This window comes from Acomys russatus, chromosome 10, assembly GCF_903995435.1.
Source record: "Acomys russatus chromosome 10, mAcoRus1.1, whole genome shotgun sequence".
Lineage (NCBI taxonomy): Eukaryota > Metazoa > Chordata > Mammalia > Rodentia > Muridae > Acomys > Acomys russatus.
In genome coordinates, this window is record NC_067146.1 from 25,800,417 (window position 1) to 25,823,928 (window position 23,512).

Sequence of the window (23,512 nt, forward strand, 5' to 3'; positions counted from 1 at the left end):
AAACAAAAAACAAACAAACAAACAAAAAAACAACAACCCGCTCTATCGCAACAATTTATTAACATTTATCAAGCACTTTTGGGAAAAGTACTTTAGTGTCCAGCCATAATTTAACCAACAACTCAAGCTACATTCTCATAATGAGCTTATATAATTTTCACATTAGAGTGATTTAAATACTTTTAAAAAAACAATTTATTACCCATTTGTTTGATCTCTTCAATGCTGTGCTACCATATCCAGTATTACTAAAACAGACATAATTAATAGAATAAAAGATACATTTAGAAGAATTGATCATTAATATAATTGTCCTGAGAAATAATAGCACAGATATTCATTTTAATGTTTTGGGGTGATTTAACAGAGGGCTTGGGAAATGATCATACCAATCTAGTGATTTGTAAGTATTATAAATTTAAGTAGGAGTACATTTATAGTCTTATAAAGCTTATTTAGGTTCTAGATTCTTCTAAGTCACAGAGAGAATCAAGAACAGTTTTGCTTTTACACTATAACTACAATTTGAATAACGTGAAGGAAAATCTTTGAGTAAAATAAAATAAGAAGGAAACACTGGACACTTGACTATAAAAATCAACACACTTTTATCATTTATGGATAAAATTATGACTAGAATATCCTTTAAGTTCAAGTTAGAATTAAATGTAAAATTTCTCCTTCCTTCATATGAGATCAAAGAAACAGACAAGATTACGTTGTGAACGCATGGTATAAAAAGAGAGAATTCAGCAGAGAAAGCAAAGTAGCAGGATGGTATTTAGGAAACTTAAGTGCAGTGCAGAACACAGACTGATAGATAAGAATAGAATCCACAGAGGAAACAGCCTTAAATGGAAGTGAAGTTCTAAATAATTTTGCTTTTTGTCTTTAATCATGTACTCAGACTGTTCGCCACACTGTCATGCAGTTGAGCTTTTACAACACTTCGAAATATCTTAAGATAAAATTCAAAGTCTAAGTCTTAAATCCTATGGAGAGGTCCCATAACAATATGAGTGTTTTATTCTTTTCTTGCTTTCACTTTAGTTAACGTAGAGAAGTCCAGGGAATATATACTTAAAATCCTAACAGATAACAGAAAGGAAGAGGTACCTGGGTGGTTAAGAAAGCAGAAAACCTGACCTCCAACTAAGTAATTTTTTCCACATTTAATTTATGCTATATAATTTTTCTTTTGCAGCAAAATGAGACGTAACAGTGCATTTTATTAATTCTCCATTTTTTTTGTGAACATTAACTTGAAAGTATGATGTCCTCATTCACTATTGTCCATTGCAATTGTCTTGCTGATCCCAGGAATTAACTACAATAAAAAATGGTGGACTAAAACACCAACATCTAATTAACTAAATAGTGTTTAAACACAATTGTTCTGGGCTTTGTACCCAGAGTTTTATGCACTAGACAAACCCTGTCTTTACAAAATTCGTTTTCCCCTGACCTCTCTTAGTAACTCAAGTTCCAAGTTGACTCTTCTATTTTCCTCTGTCCTTTCCTTTGCTTGATTATACCCCCGGCCCCTTTGTTAAATACTTTCTACATAGCCATAATGTAAATAAACTTCCTTTGCAATGCACTTCTGGAACCATGATGCTCTGACCAAGGATATGGGGCTAAGTAGATGTGGGTTTGCTCTCTAAAATTGTGAGCCAAGCATAGCTTACTGCAACTCAGTCACTTGTTTCTTTAATCTTTTGGCATTATGATGATGATGATGATGATGATGATGATGATGACGTGTATATTATAGGAAAGGGGTGGATCTCCTGGATTTGGAGTTGAAGGTGGCTCAATATACTTGAAGGTATACTGATACCAAGCATGGTTTCAGTTTCAATCTCCGAGTCTTCTCTCCAGCCCCAATTCAGTTATTTTTTTAGGCATTTGTCATAGTCATAATAAGTAACTGAGATAAGCCCTTTAATACACTCTTATTATTTTTGTTTCAGTATCTCTAATCTATTCAGAAATTCCTATATACTTCCACTGTTGAGCTGGTCTCATAGTGCTCTACAGGTCTCTTTCTACATCTTTGATTATATTTATTAAAATGTGCTCCATCAAAAATACCCTTCCTTTACTTTATCTAGTTATTGAGTTTCCTTTTGTTAAAGCTAACAATTGTGTGTGTGTGTATGTGTGTGCACATATATGTGTGCAGTGGTAGGCGTAGGTCTTGCATATGCCAGGCTAACTCTTGACCACAGAGCTACAGTCCCAAGTCCAACCTTCATTTTCTGTATACCCAACTTAGAAGGCTTTTGTCAGCTCTTCCCTGACCAGGCAACCTGAATTGACAATTTCCTTTTTTAAAATGCTGATTTAAGTTTCTTCCTTTCAAATTTTACCCCATATCCACCACTCTGGCTCAAAATCTAGTATTTTGGATTAGGTCTTAACTCAACTTGAACTGCATCCTACATCCCTGAAGAGTGTCAACAAAGCAATCACTCAGCCTTACTGAATGAATGAAGGTTCCTTCTCTTTTCTCAATTTCAGACTCACAGATGCCAATCACCTCTGCAAGAATGGCTTCACCACACAGCATCTGAAGTCTTTCTTGTAGGGAGTGAATCAGGCGCTGGACTTGAGCAGAAAAGTCACGGTTCCTATGCTGGTTACTTTCCTTCTTGCTGTGATAAAGAACTCTGACAAACACAGATTAAGGGAGAAGTATTTATTTTTGTTCAGTTTGAGGTCATAGCTCATTATGGAAGTGAAAACACAAGGCTGAGGAGGATAGTCATGTTGTTGGAAATAAGGGAAGCTGAGAACAGCAATGCTAGTGTGTATATACCTTTTCTAACCCAAAGGATGGCACTACCCACTTTTAGGGTGGGTCTTTCCACTTTAATAAATGAAATCGATACAATTCCTCACAAGCAAGCCCAGAGGCTAACTTATTCTAATAATCTCTCAAAGGTATTCCTGGTGGCCTGTCCGTGAGCTGAGTCTAGCTCCTGTTCCATTGAATCAACACTAATCATTAGTATTACGGTCAACTAAATCAGTGTTAGCTAGACTGCCCTTCCTGCAACAGGGCAGTCTAGTAGTAGAGAAAAACATTACCTAGTTATACTCCATTAATGTGAGGCACACAAGCCATCGTCGCCTGTAACAGAGGACACTCTCCACTACTCCCTACATGTTCACAGTAGCTTTTTCTAACTTGTATACTGTTTTCAGCTCATTAGAACAGTTGGAAAATAGTGGAAAGTTCTGGCTGAGTGGCAAAAACTATACTGTAATAAATATACGCTAGATGTGGATTAGATAGCATGGTCCTGGAATCTAGTGTAACTCCAAGAGTTGACTTAGGTGAAGATTTCCACACAAATGTACTTCAAAATGAAAGGCTAGATACTCCTGATATTTTTCAATAGGAGGTCAGTTTCAAGCAGCTGTCCAGCAGAGGAAACATCATGCTAGTTAAAGTATGGTTTTAATTTAGACGTGCCTCTTCATGTTACCTTTAAGAAATGTTTTGTTGTAGAATGAAAATCAAAATAACAGAAGACATTGCCTATATTGTACATGTAAACTAAGCCTTTTGTTATTTCATGATTAATATACAAGGTATCTAGCTATTGAATAGTGTGTAGAAAGGAAAATGTAGCAATGAAAATTTGCTTATATTTCTTTTTTATCTTATCTTTATCACAATGGATTGTTCTCCTTAAATCTATATAAAAATTTTCACACAATATTGTTTAAATGGAAAATGTGCCAAATTCTTACAACTAGAACTAATGTTTAAGTTGTTTAATTTCATTTTTAATGCATAGATGGAATTTTGCCTTTTCTAAAGAATACTTAGGCATATTAGTTCTCATCCCATAGAAGTTAGTATTTCCCCCTTGGCATATTGTCGATTTTAAAATCATAACATCTACTTTAGTCTTGATATTTGATATAGGGCATGAATTTCTGAGTAATTGGTTACAGAATGCCCCCTTTTTTGCTGCTGATGTTAATTTTTAAACCATTTTTTGATTGAAGTGATAACAATGTTAAATTGTGCTGTGTCATAACACTTAAATATAGAATGTAAATTATATGCAGAAGAATATAATTTTTTGTGTAGTGACTGTGCAACTTATAGTATTATTTCCAGTCAAAGGTCCTTGGATGTTTGGCAGCATTTTCTTGGAACAATAATTTCTCAACACATGAGATTTAATTATTTGATTCCAAATCATTTTCTGCCTGTGTTCTGTTAGTAAGCAGAAGCTTTGGTCCTTGAAATGAGCAGGTTAAAAAACTCAGAAGCTCAAAACTCCTTTCAATATCTTCAGAATAAGCAACAAAACATATCCTTAATCATGACATTTTACATTTAGCCAACTTTCCCAGTGTCTTTACTATTAGGATGTCAATTGACTTCTTCAATTTTATGTAATAATGTTTTTTGGCAGTCAGAAAAAGACTCTTCTGCTTAATCCACTTTTTCTTTCAACTCTACACTAGCCCTTCTTTAGATATAATTATAAAAAAATTTGTAACCTTCATCACCTACCAAACACAAATATTTTATATGAGGTATGAACCGGCAGTGAAGGAGTGATTACCATGCTGTAAGCTAATGTCCATCTGAGGTAGTAAAGCATTTACCTTAAATTTACACTTCTGCACTGCACAGCTGTTGGAGAACCATAAGTCTGTCTCATGGTTGTACATGTAACAAGAACAACAATGTGACAAATTTTCACATCTAAACTAAATTAAGTATAAACGCCATAGGCTAGATTATTGATAATGCATTTTACCAAAAAATTAAACATCAGATTGGAAGTATGCATGCCTACATGCTGTGTATGTGTGTATGTGTGTGTGTGTGTGTGTATGTGTGTGTGTGTGTGTTTTATTGTTCTTGATGTACAACTTAGTTTCAGGAAATTGAAAGCATTAAATATTTTTCTTGTCTAAGTTTCCTCAGTATGGATCACAATAAGTATGTCATGTGTAGGCAATGCTGGTAGTAAAAACAAATAAAGCACATGTAAGTAAGAGGTGATCTTCTGCTGTTTGACCACAGTATTTTCTTGGATATAGTAAAAATGTAGAGAAAAATCCTGTGGTGAGGTTCAAGTGAAGGTCAGCTGACCTTTGCGTTCCAGTATTTGTAAGTTATTTTGTTAGTACCTCATTTACTGATATGTTTACTGCCTGGACCTATTTAATTGGTGCATCATATAGGGAATAGAATATGCAAACATTCTAGACATAAAAATTCAGATACTTGTAAGGGAAACTGAGGTCATGACAAATTTTGGTAATGAAGCTTGTCAGGCGTCATAGACTATTTCCTTTTTTAGTACACACGCTAATATGTGTGTCATCTGCATCACAGAAATGGAAAAATGTAAATGAACAGGAGCAGAATATATGTGCTGCTCTGACAGTAACTATCACTCCATACTTAGAATCAGGCCACACCTCTGAAGACTTAAAGACAAGTAACTGTGCATTACTTTTGCGACCTGAGCTATCAAAGAATCCCTATCAGACCTGTACTTTATTTCAGACTTTATAAAACATCTGTTCAAAAATTTGAAAACAAAAAACTCAATAAAGTATCCATCTTCTCTGGTCCCCTAAGATATGTGTGACATGGATGGAACTGCTGCCTATGACCATCAAATATTGCACCCTGTGAGTGTTGCTGAGCATTTTCAGTTACCTTCAGAAATTTAAAATACAATACATACCAACTATATGAAAAATTTTTGCTAAAGTCTGAGTTATTAGAAATAAAATTAAACTATGACAGAGACATATAAAAACACTTTAAAATATTAATTTCATGTCACATGATTAAAACTTCTAGCAAATACATTCCAGTTTTGAAAACAAATACAATTCATCTTAATAATATTTGCAGAGACCAGGATAAGCATAGACTAATATCTCTGTTTAAAAACATATGTATAAGCTAGTGTGAAACACAGCTTGGTTTTGATTAGACTTACAATACAATCTCTTTATGTCTACAACTGCTAAGCTTATCAAGTACCATGAAATATTAAAATGTCGGTTTGTATTTCCCATTGTATTAATTACAGTGCATAATTTTGGAGGGAAGTAAGTCTTCATTATTTCTAATTTCTCATTCATAAAAATGACTTCTTATTCCTGTGACATTTTAGCATGGTCCTATTGCAGCTTTATGATACTAAAGGGCTGTGGCCTTATCATTTATACAATGGAGCAGTGTTCAGATTAACATGCTCACAAAACATAAACATGGTAGACACAAGGAGAGGCACCATATGTTTAGCAGCTACAGTCACTAAGGAGAATTTATGATTTTCTTAAAATATCAATCTCTCATTCTCAATCAAGGAAATTGAGAATTTTTGCTCAGAATTGATTTATGTAAAAGATGACACATTAAAAAATTCTCAATTCAGAGCCTCAAATATTACATTTTACATTTAAACAAAATCATATTTACTTTAGTTAATCAAAATATCAAATATTGTTTTATAGTTTAAAACAGAAACAACAAAAAACTATAGCCAAGCCGTTGGTTCCATAGACACCCTGATACCCAGAAAGAAAGAAGCATCCATTGACCGAACTTCAAAGTGAAAAGAGGCAACAGCAAATCCTCTATGTTCTGGAGAAATATAAAATATAAATTAGGTAATAGTATTATCTGACTTTCAAAACAATAACTTCCTTTCAATTCTTGATTGATGATGTCAACATCAAAATCAATTTTGCACACTCAGAGGAAAGTGAGCCTCCACCCTGAATCCACACTAGAGGTCCACGCTGCATCTGCATTTTCAGTGCCTGCTGCTGTGTGTAATTTCCCTGTTCTCTGAAGACCCAGAGAGTCTCACGGAGTTCAGGAGACTATGGTAATGCCATACTCACTATCATAACCAGGACAGAAAAATGGCTGATAAGAAGCGCCCCCAGGATTCCTCATTAATGAAAACCAAACACTACGGAATTAGTTTAAAGAGAAAATTTCTAAAAGAATGATAAATTCTGAACATTTCCACAAAACAATTTTTTCTCTTACACTAATTACAGAGAAGTGGCCCTGAGATTCTGTTGAGTTCCTTGTTCTTTCAATCTTTCTCCTCCTGCAACAAAAGACGTTGTGCCTAAAAATGTGTTTTCATCTCAGCTTTGTCCATGAATTTATTTTTTAGGTAAGAAGAGATTTCTTACCTGAAAGAGCTCATTTGGATCAGTAGCCTGTAATTGTCTTAAACAGAAGCTAAGTTTGAGAGCACCATCAAGTAAGAGTTAGACACTAGATTCTCTGAATACACACAGTTGAAAACAGACCAGCCACAGAAAGAGTTTTAAAAAGCTACACAAAATAACCACTGGACCAACAGTAAAGCTTGCCTTATTAGACACACACATAGATAAAACAAACGTTCCTGGAGACTATATTGCTTATTTTTTCAAAAGCTCTGAGAATCAATGTGGGATATGTCTGTCCAACTCCACGTACTATCAACTAGACAAGTTGAGAATATACTTCAAAAAATTTCCCCCAGGAAAATGTCCCTTACATGTTGCTTAAGGAGACTATACACAACCACAAAGGTTATGTTCATGCAGCAACAGCTTCCTTTCGCACGAAATCATATTTCAGTTTCTCAGGACCAATAGAGCCAGCAAGGCCAACAAGCACCAGAACATGGTCTTATAACTGCAGCAAGAGTGACAGATCCTCCGCAAACTCCCAGAATTATTTTTTTCAATCAAGGAGGAATTCCGCATTTCTTATTTGGATTCTACTGCAGAGGGTTGCCTAAGACTGTTTTGTTTCCTTCCAAGACATTGCGCCGTGACTTTGCTTTAATTTTCACATTTTAACTTATTAGTGAAGGAAATGCTATTACAATTTATACAAAATATTTCATGCCTATATTACCATTCCTATGTAACTTTTTGCAGGTCATGAACTCGGAAACATTTAGAAATCAATGCAAATAGTATTTGCAAATCCTCTTTGCAAAGATCCCATGACTTCTCTTTTGGAGCTAATATTACCAATATGTTCAAATGCTCTAATTGCTTATATAAATCTAATGCGCTTTGCACTTCTATCATTATTGTTTTGAATATCATTAAAATCAAATCTCAAGGATGAGCATGCTTTACTAACCTGCAGTGGCCTCTGTTTATCACTGCTCTTAGGAGACTTCAGTCCACTTGTTTGTTGCTGTAACAAAAGTTGTCTTGCTGCCTGGAGAGCCTAAAAGTAAAAAGGAGAAAATAGCTAAATACTTTTCACAATGTGGAATGGATTATCAGTTGTTCTTTACTTAATATGAACAAGGACCTTCATTTTATCACACCATTATTCTTTTTTTTCTACTTACCAGTTTAAAAAAAACACAAAACATATGTATACACATCCATTCAAAATCTTACAGAAGCATGTAATCCTGCAGGACATAAATCTAATTTGTTCAAAGTGCTTCAAGAAGAGAAAATCGCAAACTGCATCAGTAACCTCATTTCCACAGGACTTGTCTCTGAGTGTTCCTAAAATGCCCACTCCCTTTCAAATTATCATTCGATTTGCATTTTCATATTACAATTTTGAAGCAAAAGCAGTAGACTTCAAGTGTTACCGGAAGCTGTAATTAAATTTGACAAATCAACATCAGATTATCTTAAATGTGAATTAATAAGGATTTTCACTAAGATTAAAAACACTTTTTTGTACTTACAATTCAAGGGGAAAAGAACCTCTCCTTTGACAAAATAAAGTGCAGTTTTAATGCCAAATAAAATTGAGTGGGTTTCATTTGCATCCTTAGCAAAATCAGAGAACAAAGAAATTACCACTCAACCAATCAGGTTTGTTTCTGTGTGTGACAGAATACCAATCAAAACAGAAGATGTTTTCATTTATTTTTGTGTTTTCTTACCCACTCAGAAAATACAAAACCCTAATGTAAGAAAGTAATGTAAGCAATCCTTTTCCTAGAGAAAGACACATTGGTAACTATATCAACTTACACAGACTAGTGCCAGAAGACAAAATACAATTTATATTATTTAAAGGGTTAGCATTATTAAACTAATTTTTTTAAAAAAAAGTTTTTTAGAGCTCTTATTTAAAAATTATTTTTTTCTGGAAAACTGAGTTCCATGGACAGTAGTGATTGAAATTTTCTATATGTAAAACTAAGTCATTGTCTGACACTGTTATTCACTGTTTTTAGAATACAAGGTAATTTTTTCCTTGTGGGAAAACATGGTTAGATCAATATTCTCCTGTAATAATTAAGATTCTCAGCTGATAAAAAGTACAATTTTGATTGGAATCAATGATCTGGTTTTTGAGTGAGTTTCGAGTATCCATGACAACAGTTGCTTTGACAAGATGTGCATATGGCTTTACACTGCCAGCTGGTGTGAACAATGTTTGAACGACTGCATTGAGATGCTGAGCAAACAGAAAAAGTTGCCACGTCTTAACCCTCAGGGAAGGCAGTCATCCCCTGATCAATTATGAAAAGACAGAGAAAGGGCTGCTACAGTCTGGCTCCAAGCAAGTTTTCTGAGAAGGCAGGCAGACACAGAAGCCAAGGTAAACAAACTGAATGCACTAGCACCCTCTCTCAACAACACTGATTTGTCTTCCCATAGCAGGATCTAGCACCTTTGTGAAGCGCTGTTTTTGCATTTTGAAGCACACTTGCACATGGTGATGATTTTTTCTTTTGTGCATGTGTGTTAAAAAAAATAAAAAGTTTTCAAGTAATTACAAATCAAACTGGGTATTACTAAAAATGATGCACGCCAGTGAATTCAGGCTACTTATTATACAATTCAGTGTGAGGATAGAACAAAAATTAATTAATTAGCTCTATAATTATTTAATTATCATAAAACTCACTGGAAAACTGCACTCAATATTTTAAATAATATACAGTTCCTTTTAAATTGTGACTTATAGAATTACATATGAAGGGCAACTTTCAAATTGATATTAATATCGTGTGGCTTGGACTATGCCTATGTAAAACATAAGAAAGCAACAATAAAAACAATTACTTTCCACATATTTTCCGCTTTGAGATTCTCTCTCTCTCTCTCCCCCCCCCCACCCTTCTCCTCTCTTTTCTCTCTCTCTTTCTTACATATATCTATGTGCACGTATATGTGTGTGTGTGTGTGTTTGTATGCCTTTGTGAAATGTGCAATGTTGTCCTTTAACCATTATCATAAATACTTGGAATCTTGGGAATCTGTGCTGAAAGAGCTCTTAGAAATAATATCATATGAACCTCTCATTTTGACAAATGGGCAAACAAGAAGCTCTAGAGTTGTCATTTGCTTTGTTTAAGGCTACGGACAATTTATGAACCCTTCAGTCAAGGTCACCTTGCTTCCAAAACAGGGTGCATTCCAGTGTCCCATACTATCGCTATTCTGTTAAAGAAATCAATCTTTAATTAACAAGGAACAAAATTCTCGGAAAAGAAAATACCAGATATGATAACGAATACTTTTTACTTGCAAAGATAGCAACTCCATTTATTTTTTTCAGAACTTCGAGGAAAGACATTATAATCCTTTCATACTTCAATATTCAAGTTAATATATTAGCATCAGAGAAAGAAGGAATACTTACTTATAGATATTTTTCCAGTTCTTACATACTCCCCTGAATCCTGATATATCTCTAAGTCTTTATAATATCCTGATCATCTGGTCACTCATTACTAACACAATTTCAGAATTCTACAGCCAGACAAAAGTCTTAGATGATGTCAAGACTTGATTTCTCATTTTGCAGACAAGTAACTGCAGAATGAATTTCCCAGCCAGAGAGCTAAAGTCTCAAGGCAGTAGGAGGCTCAGTCACTCATCTGTCTGGTTACCAAGCTCAGGGCTCACTCACTTTGTCCACGTCACCACTTCTTTCTGAATTGTATCCCTTTATCTTTATACCAGAAATTAATCAGTATAAAATGTGGCCACCAGTGGCTGCAAAACAAAACAACAAAACAACGAAACACCAAGCATCTGGATGTTTCAGAGCTTCTCTCATGAAAGTATGACGAGGCAAATCATACACCTTTACTCCTGGCAAGGCAGTAACATTAACAATCCACAGGACAGCTGGTTAAAGCGTGTTTCTTTAGTTCTTTATATTTCGCATGCATTTAGAGTATTTTTAAAATACTTGAGGATCATCTTCCAGCACAAGTGCTTATGAAAAATGAGTCAGTTGACTATTCCAGCTTTCCTTTGGGAGCAGTAATGATTGCTGTGATAAACATGAGTAGTCAGAAGAGCAAAAATAAATCCCAAGCATCCAAACACAACTTAAACCCTATAAGTAGACATCCCTGGCAGTTTGCATTTTAGTAGCTGCATGAATCATATGACATTTTTATTCCCAATAGTTTGAATAATGCTTTAGGACTGAATTTCCGTAAACAGTTGCTCAGGGATACTCACTTCTCTTTTGTATTTTATGATTGTCACTATTCAAAAGATGAAAAGTTATGAAGTTAAAAACTTTTCATCAATATAAGGTCCTGTGTCGAATTACACACACTGTTGCTTTGAAAAATCACTTGCTGGTTACATATTGATGAATAGAAAAGGTAAATGCCAGTCATGAAGGTTAAGACTCATCTTGCTTCATAGGGTTTTCTCTCCTCCAGAATTAATTGAGAACAGAAACCCAAGGGTTGTTTACAAAGTTTCTTTAATAAAGACTGAGTCTTTTCTGAATGAGTAAAGGAAGGAATTGAGAAGGCAGCCAGACGGGGATTGAGTTCCAAAAACACATTAGTTTTGAATTAAGGGTGCACCCTCTTTAATACAGTTATCTAATATTAGTAAAGCTAGAGAGAATTAAGAAGGATATTCACAAAACGGCATAATATTAAATATTTTGAGAAAAGAATAAAAATATTTGTAAGTAGATTCAAGTTACGCTTTTGGTAGTAGCAAAGGTGTAAGAAAGCACATTTTCTAGAACTGAGTGCACTTTGTTCTCTAAAATATTTATTGAAAACATCAGCTCTCTTTTTGTGCAATTTTAAGTAAGCTAAACTTTTGTAAGAAGAGCAAAGTTCAGGCATGTCAGTTGTCTCACATGGTAGCAACCTCATGTTGTGATGAGCCTCACAAAACATAATTCTACCGAATAGGTCACTGTGAGAATTAATTTAAAGTGAAAAGCTCTGTGAAACTTCTAGACAAACCTGTCAGGTTTATTTTGTATATTTCTTTTGGAGGAACAATGAAAATATTCATCAGAAATAAAATTATTGAGCATCAGAAAATAAAAATGTTTAATAATCTAAGGTTTATAAGTAACTCCTTTAAAAGTAAATATATGTGTACTTTTTTGGGGGGAAACAGACATCATTCATTTTGCTCCCCATAAAAATAGGAACGCTTAGCCTATCAGCCTGTTGCATTTGAGACATTAAAATGAAAAACGACATCTACGCCCATTAATATCTTCAATGTATAAACAGCACAGCGTGACACATTCTTGAGAGCTGAAGGCTACAAAATCTCTCTGAAACATAAATAACAAAGCACTCAGAAGCATATTTGATGTTGATATTCATCTCTGAGAAAAACACGCCTGCCTAGTCTTCTTATGAAAATAGAAACAGTCCAAATGGATGTCCTGTAATTGGTTTCAGATAGCGAGGTCGCGAGAAATACGAGACAAGAAGCAGCTAGGTGCAGCAGGTGAAGCAAGCATGTTTACATGGACGCTTCCCACTGCACCGACAAGGGGTGTAAGCTTGGCAGATAAACAGCACCCCAAAATGAATTTCAAGCCCGACATCAGGCTTCTCACTCATAAAACACATCTTTTAATGTTTAAACCATTGTGCATTTATCATATTATTCTAAATGCAGAACATAAAATAGGCTCCCAAACAGAATTTCATTTTCTAGTTGTTTTCCCAAGTGTAGTTGATTAAAAGTATATTTAGATTATTTATCAAAGAGTATAAATTCCTCTCTCGTTTTGCCTGTCTTCCTGTTATGTTCACACTAAAGAGAATATACTGATAAATGTGATCTGAAGTCTCATAGTGCTATTTAATAGAAGAAGATTAATCATCTAATTGTCATAACCCATTTTCATACAGCAATCTATCAGAGGGAAATTATGCATCTGTAGCTATTGACCCCTCGTTTGATAATGCATGATACATAATTAGACTAAGTTTGTTGGGAAAATGATAATTATTAAAATATTTTTGAAATAATTATTTTCTACAGTACATTTGTATGAAGTTAAAGGATAAATGTGTGAATATATCACATTTACAGCATTACATCATAATGGAGGCCGAATTGCAAAGCTAAAATCACCTATGTTTTAGACAAAGTAGGGATGAGGGATAGCTTGTCAAGCTCCCTGTTTACCAATCAGCTCCCTGGATTTTTTCACTTAGACAACCCAGTGAGGAGACAATAAAGGTATCCTGACTCTGCCTTGGGTCAACAAGACATCTTCAGAAATAGTGGAGTCCTTATGAGTCATGTCCAAACTTGACATTCAGTGTATTATAGTACAGCTTTTAATTCTTCGCACACTTATGAAAAGAGATCTAATGACTGAGGTGGGTTTGGTTCTTACCATTTTGAAATCATATACAAGTTTGATGGGATGGACACTTCTGTGAACAAGCATTCACTGGTCTGCCCCAAAGAGCAATAAGTGGCGTGCTGTAACCACTCTTTCCTTTACTCTTGTGTTGTCAGTGGTCTTGAAAAATTATGGATCACACAGTCAACCCTCATATTAACCACAGTACTACTATGAACCATTCATATATAAAGGAATTCTGCCAACTTTATAATTCTCAAATTAAAATGCAATAATTAATTAGAACAAATATTATTAAAATTACAATTTTGCAACATCCTTTTTTCATATCACATACTCCAGAAACCAGTGGTTTATTTGTAGGGTGTTTTTTTTTGGGGGGGGTTGTTATTTTTTCAGCGGTAATATATTTTGTGGTTTTTTTTCCAAACATATTTTTAATTTTTTTGTTTGTTTTCAATATACCTTAGCGTCTTTTTTATTGGGAGAGCAATGTTATCTTTTAAAAATTAAAATAAATTGTGTGAATGTATGGGAACTCCATACATGCCTGGTCCTGCAGAGGCCAGTAGAGTGTGACAGAGTCCCTGAAACTAGAGTTACAAATGGATATAAGCCATTGTATGGGCTCTGGGAATCAAACCAGCATCTCATGCTCTTAACCACTGAGCCATTTTCTCCAGCCCCAGAATCATATTTTTGTTTAGATATTAATTGAAGACTAATTGCCTCATATTATATATTACCCGAAATTCATGTTACTAAGTTGTATAATTGTCTGAATATAAGCTAGTATTTGAGTAATCTTTTCTGGATGTTTCTCATCAATTTAAAAGTCTAATTCCAGATGTAGTATTTATAGAAATATTCAGAAGAATAAAAGACAGGAAGTTTACTTACTATTAAAGCTTATATGTTCCATCAGGCACACAACCAGGCCCTAAAGACTTGTGGAGACTGAGGCCATCTGACACTCTTTCTGCCTTCAAAGACATTATTGTTTGAAAAGGGCTATCTAGTTGGATGTTTAATGGTCACAAACAACATTAATTAAAAATAAAAGTCACAAGAGATACCATGAATGTAAAACTAGCAGGACTGAATACTTGGCTATACAGGAAGGGCAAGCAGTTAATAATGACTCCATTACAAAGTTTGAACTTGACTGGGAGAACAGGTGATAGATAGGAAAGGCCTGGAGTGGACTGTGGGGTGGAGATGGAGGGATTACTTTCTCTAGTAAAATACTAACTTACTAGTGAGCAGAGAGAACTGACTGGCAGTATTATGAGAAAGATGGATAGTTAAAGAAAGGTAGTTCATTAAATGGCTGATAAAGAAAATGAAGCGAGATGGAGCTGGAGGTCCTAAAGTCAACGAACATGTTGAGAGAAGATGATAAAAGGTAAGTGATTTATGAGAGGCTGCAGTGACAGACAGGTCTTAAACATGACACCAAAACATGACACTAAAACGGCAAAGTAGAGCACCTGGCGGGAGGCTATAACATATCTATAGGCAACTGATTTCTGACAAAGGTGATTCAAACATACAAAGAAGAATTACTTTATTAAAAAGTGAGCAGTAACGATGTTTCTTTCTGACTCAAATGGTATATACTCACTTATATCTGCATACTAGCCCAAGGGGCATGTCCCACGAAAGCCTTCACTTACCAGGAAACTGGGACAGAGGGGAGGACATCCTACTGGGACTCTAAGTGAGAGAAGCATGGGGGAATAGCAAAGTAGAAGGATCCAGAGGGTCCTAGAAACCTACAAGTAGAACATTATGATAGGCAGATTTGGGCCCAGGGGTCCCGCTCAGACTAAGGCACCAGCCAAGGACAATACAGGAGGTAAACTTTAAACCCCTACCCAGATCTAGCCAATGGCCAGAACATTCTCCACAGTTGAGTGGAGAGTGGGATATGACTTTCTCACGTACTCTGGTGCCTCACATTTGATCACGTCCTCTGGAGGGGGAGACCCTGGTGGCACTCAGAGGAAGGACAGCAGGTTGCCAAGAAGAGACTTGATACCCTCTGAGCATATACAGGAGGAGGTAATCCCCCTCAGGAACAGTCATAGGGGAGGGGAATAATGGAGAAATGGGAGGGAGGCAAGAATGGGAGGATACAAGGGATGGGATAACCATTGAGATGTAACAAGAATAAATTAATAAAAAAAAAGATGTCTCTTTCTTAAAATAAGGGCTGTAAATAGATACCAAACATATGGAAAAGAATGGTAAATATTATTCATCACCTGGACTGCCAAAGCAAGTCACCAGGAGGTATCACAGATAGCATAAAACAGCATTCTCAAAAGACAGAAAGAAACGAATTGCTGACAAAGCTGCTGAGAAAAAGAAACCCGGGACACTCTCGGCACAATAAAAGTTAGTAAGGCATTATAGAAAACAGTCTGAAGGTTCCTTAAAAGTTAATAAAATAAATAAATAATTAGAATTAACATGTGATCCATTAATCCACCTACTGGATTTCTTAAGGAAGTGAACTCGGTTTGATGAAGACACCTCTGAAGTGACACAGTTACTGCAAGAGTATTCATGGGGTCCATGGAATGAAAACAATGCAAATGCCCAGGAATTAATGAACAAGCAAAGAAAATGTCCACATAAACTAAAGAACTATTGCGTTATAAAAAGGAGGGTACTGGTAGAGATTCACCGTGTTAAATGAAATAACCCAGCTTACAGAAAGACATGCACTGCATAATCTCATTCATATGTCAAAGTTAAAAACAATAATCTTAAAAATTTTGACAGTAGAATAGTGCTTACCAGAGACAGGAAGTGTTGGGAGAGATGGGGAGAGGTTGATCAATATAAAGGTTAGAGTTAGCAGTTAGAAGTCCTGGTGTAGATTTACATAATAGAAGTTCTACAGATAACAACAATGTGTTGAATAGTGCAAAGTCCAGAAGGAAAAAGATTAGAAATGCTTCAAAAATAATAAAACATAAATAAGGATATTTAACCATATTTAAACATTATACATTAAAAATATTTTATTAATTTATTCTTGTTACATCTCAATGGTTATCCCATCCCTTGTATCCTCCCATTCTTCCGCCCTCCCATTTTCCCCTTATTCCCCTCCTCTATGACTGTTCCTGAGGGAGATTACCTCCCCCTGTATATGCTCATAGGGTATCAAGTCTCTTCTTGGTAACCTGCTGTCCTTCCTCTGAGTGCCACCAGGTCTCCCCCTCCTGGGGACATGGTCAAATGTGAGGCACCAGAGTACATGAGAAAGTCATATCCCATTCTCCACTCAACTGTGTTTTAATGCATGAAAATATCTCATGGTACCCCAAGAACAAAAATATGTTTTTGTATATCAATTAAAATGTTAAATTTAACAAGAAAGCCATGTTGCAAATGTTTACCTTGGTATTCACAAATGGTAATTAATTTAATCATAGTTTCATACCCAAGGGAAATGAAAACCCACTTGCCCACCAGCAGTTGTTCATAAATGTATGTAACAACATCACAGAAAAGTAAAAAAATAGGTAACCAAAATTTTCATCAGTTCATAAGTGGATACATAAAATATGGACTATCTATGAAGTGAAATAATACCTGTCCATAAAAAGAATATGATATTGAAGCATACTATAACATGGATCAACTTTGAAGATATTAGGATACATAAAAGAAATCAGAATTTGAATACTATATTCTGGATGTTGTTCAGTATGAAATTCCTGGAACAGGGGGACTCTAGGGTGACAGAATATATTTTAATTGAAGCCATGGATAAGAAGATAATGAAGATCATTTTTAAAAAGGCTCTTTCAAAAGTAACAAAACTGTTCAGGAATAAGATCTGTGTTGTTGCACACTTTGAGAAGAACATAGAAAACTTCCAATTGAACACATATGTATAAATTACATCTCATAAGAAAAATCATTTCCGAAGAGAAATTTTGGATACTCAGGGTTTCTATGATTTCAAAAGATTAAATATTTATGATCTGATTTGATTATCTGCATGTGAGTTGCAAATATCAATTTCCATGGTGAAGCCAGATTGTCAGAGTTACCAGGCTGTAAATGTGAGCAAAACACAGGTGTGGTTACAACCAACTATTCTGATACATTTCGGGAAGATGACTTTAAAGAACAATGACAGGTGAGAGAATCTTTTTGCTTTTTAAGTGAAAGATACTTGACAATAAGCTTCAGGGATAGAGGGGACCAGAGGGTTCAACAGATGAGAGGAGTTTGAAGGTCTCCAGAGAGGAAGGGATGGTAGTGAGGCCAGAGGAGTAGCAGGTGACAAGTGAGGTAGGAAGGAAGAAATATGTACCATCCTTTGAGACAGACTGAAGTCAGAGAAACGGTGACCCTGACATACAGTGGTGAAGAAGTAAGGGCATCCTCCAAGATGGTCTCAGTTAAGAAAACACAAACTAGCAATTATCAATTGAGAATGAGAGCTCGACATTTTGTAGGAGAGAAAGGGAAGGGCACTTTGCTGTCAACAATTCTTCTGGATATACAAAAAATAAGTTTAAAAAAGTAATCTTGAAAATATCATTGGACTGTAAAATGTGCTTCTACATACATTGATGGCAGGTAAGTGTATATAGGACATACTCTTCAGAAATGTTGCCTTCAGAGCTATATGAGCTGCCCCAGACATCTACTATGGCAATCTGCTGTTTTCTTTACTCAAAAGGCCTTTGAAACTTCAAGCTGACAAGGGACCTAACACCTTAAAGAGCGAATCACTTACAATTTCTGCTATACTGTTGTACATTCTGCGGACTGGTTATCTTTAGCTTTTAAAAGGCAGATAGAGAAAGATTTACATTTGATTCCAGTATTACTAGCAAAGGTGATTATTCCAAAACTTCTCTTTCCAACTAGGGAATAAGGATCATATAAAAACATATGGGCTCAATTTCAAGTGGCATCTTTTATTTCTTCCTAGTTGAAAACCATGGACAATATAATCACAGCAAAATTCAAATTTATTATTTATTAAATGTGACTGAATATACTTGATTTTGCCATAGAAGATTAGTGAATCAGGAGGATAATGCAATTTAAATTTAAAGTATTTTAAAACTGAAGTAAAAATTAGTATTATTCTCAGTGAAGAAATTTGAAGTAATAAGATTTCTCTAGTGGTTATCATTTCTTCCAAAGTAAAGCATACTGAACATTTGAAAATGACTCTTTGATTTTATTTTGTAGTGGCTTTGCTAAGTGGGTATATACAATTTAATTAATGGTCACAATATATTATAATTCCTCCAAGTTTACCTCAATATTTTTAACTCAATATTTTTAAAAATATTTTGTAACCTGGATTTTCTATAGGTGAGTGTCCTATTGGATGGAAAAAATACTTTAATGCAATAATGTCTTGTGACATTGTAGAGCTTGAATTTTAATCTCTTTTGGGAGTATGTGGGCTGGGATGTTTTCTGTTATGAATGCATTTGTAGGATACACTTGATCCTTCTTAAGCTGTGGGTCATCATATCTTCATAAATGTACAAATACATAAACAATAATGTCTGTGGCCAAGGTTTGTTGAGTGTAGGAGAAAGTCAAAATATGCCCACTATAATCAAAATAATACAAATATATACTACATATAATTAAAGGGTAGTAAGAGGGGGGAGAGTAGGAGGTTAGTAAAACAACAGAACATGAGAATTGACAGTGATTGTTTAATATACACCACTTGTAATTTTTAAATGTATATGTGCCACCACACTTTTTTTCCAAAATATACTCCTTTGTTGAGGCTCAGAGTAATTAGGTTGTGTGTCCACAATGCTTCCTGTAGGTATATGAATAGCTATCTAGGAATTTACTCTCTTTAGAGATGACATCTCTGAGGTTATAAAGCAGTTCACCAAGATATTGGCTCGAGTAACCATCATATATGGAAAAAAGTTAATAAACATTGATCACAGCCAAACACAAAATAATATCTCCTACTAAGAAACATTAGGTGCTCTGTGCTATGTTTGATGGAGTTGGAAATTTGTTGCCAGGTAATCTTAGAAGCAGAATTTCAGATTATGTCACTAGAATATTCTATATCAATTTTTTTATTTAAAGGTAGTCACTCATTGATAGTATTTTAAGGCATCTCATTACTGGAACAACACTTTCATTTTCATGAAGTCTAAAGTCATGTTATATTCCACAAGTTAGCCAAAACCAGTTAGTTGACTCGAGGCCTTGGGATGCTTTCGTATAACAATCACTCAAGTGATACATGTAAGGGCAAGGCTTATGGCTCACAAGGAAGATAAATTCCCCTGAATATTACAAAAGCATAACAAGGAAAGCAAAGGAGAAGTTTCTTTCACAGTCCACCTTCTAGCTTCTTGCAATTGTCGAGAGAGAAATGATAAAAATGCAAGACTTTACTTTCCATTCACCCGCAGCCCACGATGCTGCTGCTTAATAGCCAGGGACTGGGAGGCAAAGATCACGACCCTGCTTGGCACCTGCAGGAGGCAGAGATTCAGGAAAACTTAGAAAAGAGCCTCTGGCAGAAAACCTCAGCACAAGTACTCAGGTGGCCAGGAGGCTGATCCCAGGGGACAGGAGAGATGGGAGGAGCAAATCATCTGTAAAATTGTATGCAGATAAGGTGAGCTCAAGTCCTCTGACAGAAGGCTACTAAAGTTAGCATTGGCATCCTCAGAAAGGAAATGACAAGAGCTGCCAAAGGGGCCTCAGGAATTCCAGGTTGTAGGCCCAGTGCCATGCCTAGTATCTGTATGCCTCAAGCTAGTAGTAGTGCCTCCATAGAGCTTGTTTCTCATTCAGACTGGGCCTCTCTAACATACCACCCATTCTCAGAGCAGTGGACATAATGAATCCTGAAATTCACTGAATAATTTTCAGGGATGATTTGCAATTAGTGCACTTTCTGAGTGAATGAATGATTGAATGAACAAAAATTATGTTAAGATAATAGAATTTTGTATTTTTAGGTTATCTACAATGTAAATGAATGAATGAATGGGCTAAAATCTTTAGGGTTCTTGGGCACACTCACTTTAGGAAAGGACTCAGGTATTACCATATTTTCTTCCAGCTACAGCATTTATGTTACATTATTATTAACATGTATTAGCATTATAACACAAGTGATCTTTTGAGCAAAATAGAGTACAAGGTAATGGTGATAATATTCATGACCTCATCTCATCAACAACTGCATTGATATAACATGTATGGAGTCTTCTGGTCTTTTTGCATGAAAATATTTGTCACGTGACCTAGATTTCTAACCATTTAACTCTAGAAAAATTTTAAAAGCAAATTCTGATTACACATAATTTGTTTAATTCTATGATATATTTGAATAAATATATATATAAAGAAAATTGTAAAAAAAAATTCCTGTAAAACGGTGCCCATCAATTGATAAAAGCATTTATGAATCAGTTAATAGTAAAGTCCAGTAGGGCTCCTTGTCTTTATGCCATGTCTTAATAGATCCTAGAGGTGATCATTCCTCTCTTTATTCCTTGCTTTCACTTCCTAGTCTTGCTAAAAGATATTGAATACTAAGACATATTTTGCCAACAGAGTCCAAAATCAGCCAGTGTACTCAGAATTAGCACACCCAGTACTCTATACAAAAGCTAGCTTACTGCATAGCCATATTTCCCAGGGAATATATGCAATTATCCTTAACATCAAGCAAATCATCACATTTTCAAGACTATACAACATTGACTGACACTCAGTAGCTGATCCTTAATTTAAAAGCACATTGTCTTAGACACTCCTAAAATGGTAATGCATAGATAGCTTAGCCAGTTTCAGATTTATGACATATTAGCATAGAACATAGTGTTCCCAACAGTCAACAACTAGGAAAGCGTTATGCAGTTGATCCTCTACAAATCTCTAAAACTTTGACTACAATAACACCAACACCAGCATGTTTATGATTTGTTTCCTTTAGGAAGAGATAATAAACAGGTTTTACCCATGAGCTGTCCACAATAACATTCTTTAGGTATGTCCATTACTTTCAAAAGTCATAGTACAAAGCAATCATTTTTCGTCCTAAATTTTTTCATTAACATTTTTGATTATTTTAGTCTGTTTAGGGAACAAGGGCATTCTCTGATATGTCTTTAAGCCATGAGTCTAAACAAATAATCTACACATAGAAATAATTTTGTTAGTGAGTTTAAGGACTTAAAGGAATTTTAGAGGCAGTTCAGCAACTGATAATGCATACTGCTTTTGTTCAGAACTGGAGTGAAATTACCATCGCTCACATCAGGCAATTCCACCACATGCAGCTCCAATGCCAGGGGTATCCAACAACTCTTGGCCTTTCCTGATACCTGAACTCACATGAATACACACACACACACACACACACACACACACACACACACACACACTTCAAAAATAAAAGTAAATCTTCAGAATAATTTATTCACATAAAATGCAAGTGTCATTCAGGCTCATTTGGGTTGCTTTACCTAAAAATTGTGTTCATGGTAAAATATTTTTGAATATATACTGATTTATGTACACTTAAAGAACAATTGTGTGTTAATAGGCATCATATTTAGATGATGTTATTCCATTTCAAGTTTACTAAGGCCTTCTATTATCTTCAATTCTTAGAAAATTCATTTTCATTTAGTTTAATCCTACCCTTACATTTTTCAGACTTTCCCAACATGGAAAATTTAGAATAACATCTCCTAAGTTCCTATAATTTTACTTTTTTTTTTGAAAAGCTTAATTGCTGAGCCATACCATTCTCAGGTTTTGCATTTTCACTGAAATCTTTATTGTGATACACTTTTAGAATGTTTGCATCCACACACAGTACTACAGAAAACAGGAAAATGTTCTTCCACTCTGCTCTGCACTGGGAGGTTTCATTGCTTTTTTTTTTTTTTTTATCTTTTTTACTATTAGATGACTATTTCCTTTTTCCTTTCTTAGAAATTGAGGTTTTAAAATACACATTTAATGTCAATGCATCTTAAGGTCCCTAGGAAGGAGAAAATAAAGGGCTAGTATAGCAGGTGTGTCATTATTCACTCAGTCCATACTTATAAGTTCTGCTCTATTAGGTACTAGAAATGAAAGTATAAATGACTCATACAGTGATCCTGATCGTAGCACAATGACTGACATGTAAATGACTACCTGCTGGTGCTACTTTCAAGTTTATGGTTTCCCCATCATACCATACACTAAATAACACAGTGAACTGCAGTATGTGTATCCTTCTCTAACTTTTAATTTAAAACATATATTTATTATTCATTTATTGTGTGTATAGATGTATATATGGTATGTAAATATTTGTTTGTGTGTTTGTGTGTGTGTGTTTGTATGTGTGTCACAGGGAGTTGCCTGGTATCATAGCATACATCATAGACAAAAACATGTGGGGTTTAGTTCTTTCAATCTTCCACATGGGTGCAACTTGAGGTCAACAGGCTTTGTAGTACATGCCTTTAACGGCTGAACCATCTCCTGGTCAGAAGCCCTTCTCTATCTTTAATTACAATATGATAATATCATCAGAAAGAGCTCCCTATTGTCAAATAGTAAACATATTAAGTGAATTCCATGTGATCAATAAGGACAGTTAAATTAAACACACACACACACACACACACACACACACACACACACACACACACACACAAATAAGCAATATCATGCCCTTCAAAATTTAAGTAATGTTAGAAGTAAAGCTATGAAAAGCTCATAGCCCAGAGGCTCAAATGGACCTAGTTATGTCATCGCGTGACAAAGAATATATTAAAATTTCTTTTAAAAACTGGCTTCAATTAAGCAATATGTAAAGCTTCTGCCCAAAGGAATAGTTATTTAAAGTAAATAGTT

At 35.1% G+C, this 23,512-nt stretch overlaps 1 protein-coding gene across 8 annotated transcripts in view; it reads right to left on the bottom strand.

Moving 5' to 3' along the window:
- Foxp2 (forkhead box P2) overlaps window positions 1-23,512 on the bottom strand; it is a 461,746-nt gene that overhangs the window by 141,584 nt on the left and 296,650 nt on the right. For all 8 annotated transcript variants that reach the window (XM_051151910.1, XM_051151912.1, XM_051151911.1 and 5 more), the window contains exon 3: window positions 8,162-8,251. In XM_051151910.1, coding sequence (XP_051007867.1) covers window positions 8,162-8,251 — 90 coding nt within the window. The remainder of the gene's footprint in view (window positions 1-8,161; window positions 8,252-23,512) is intronic.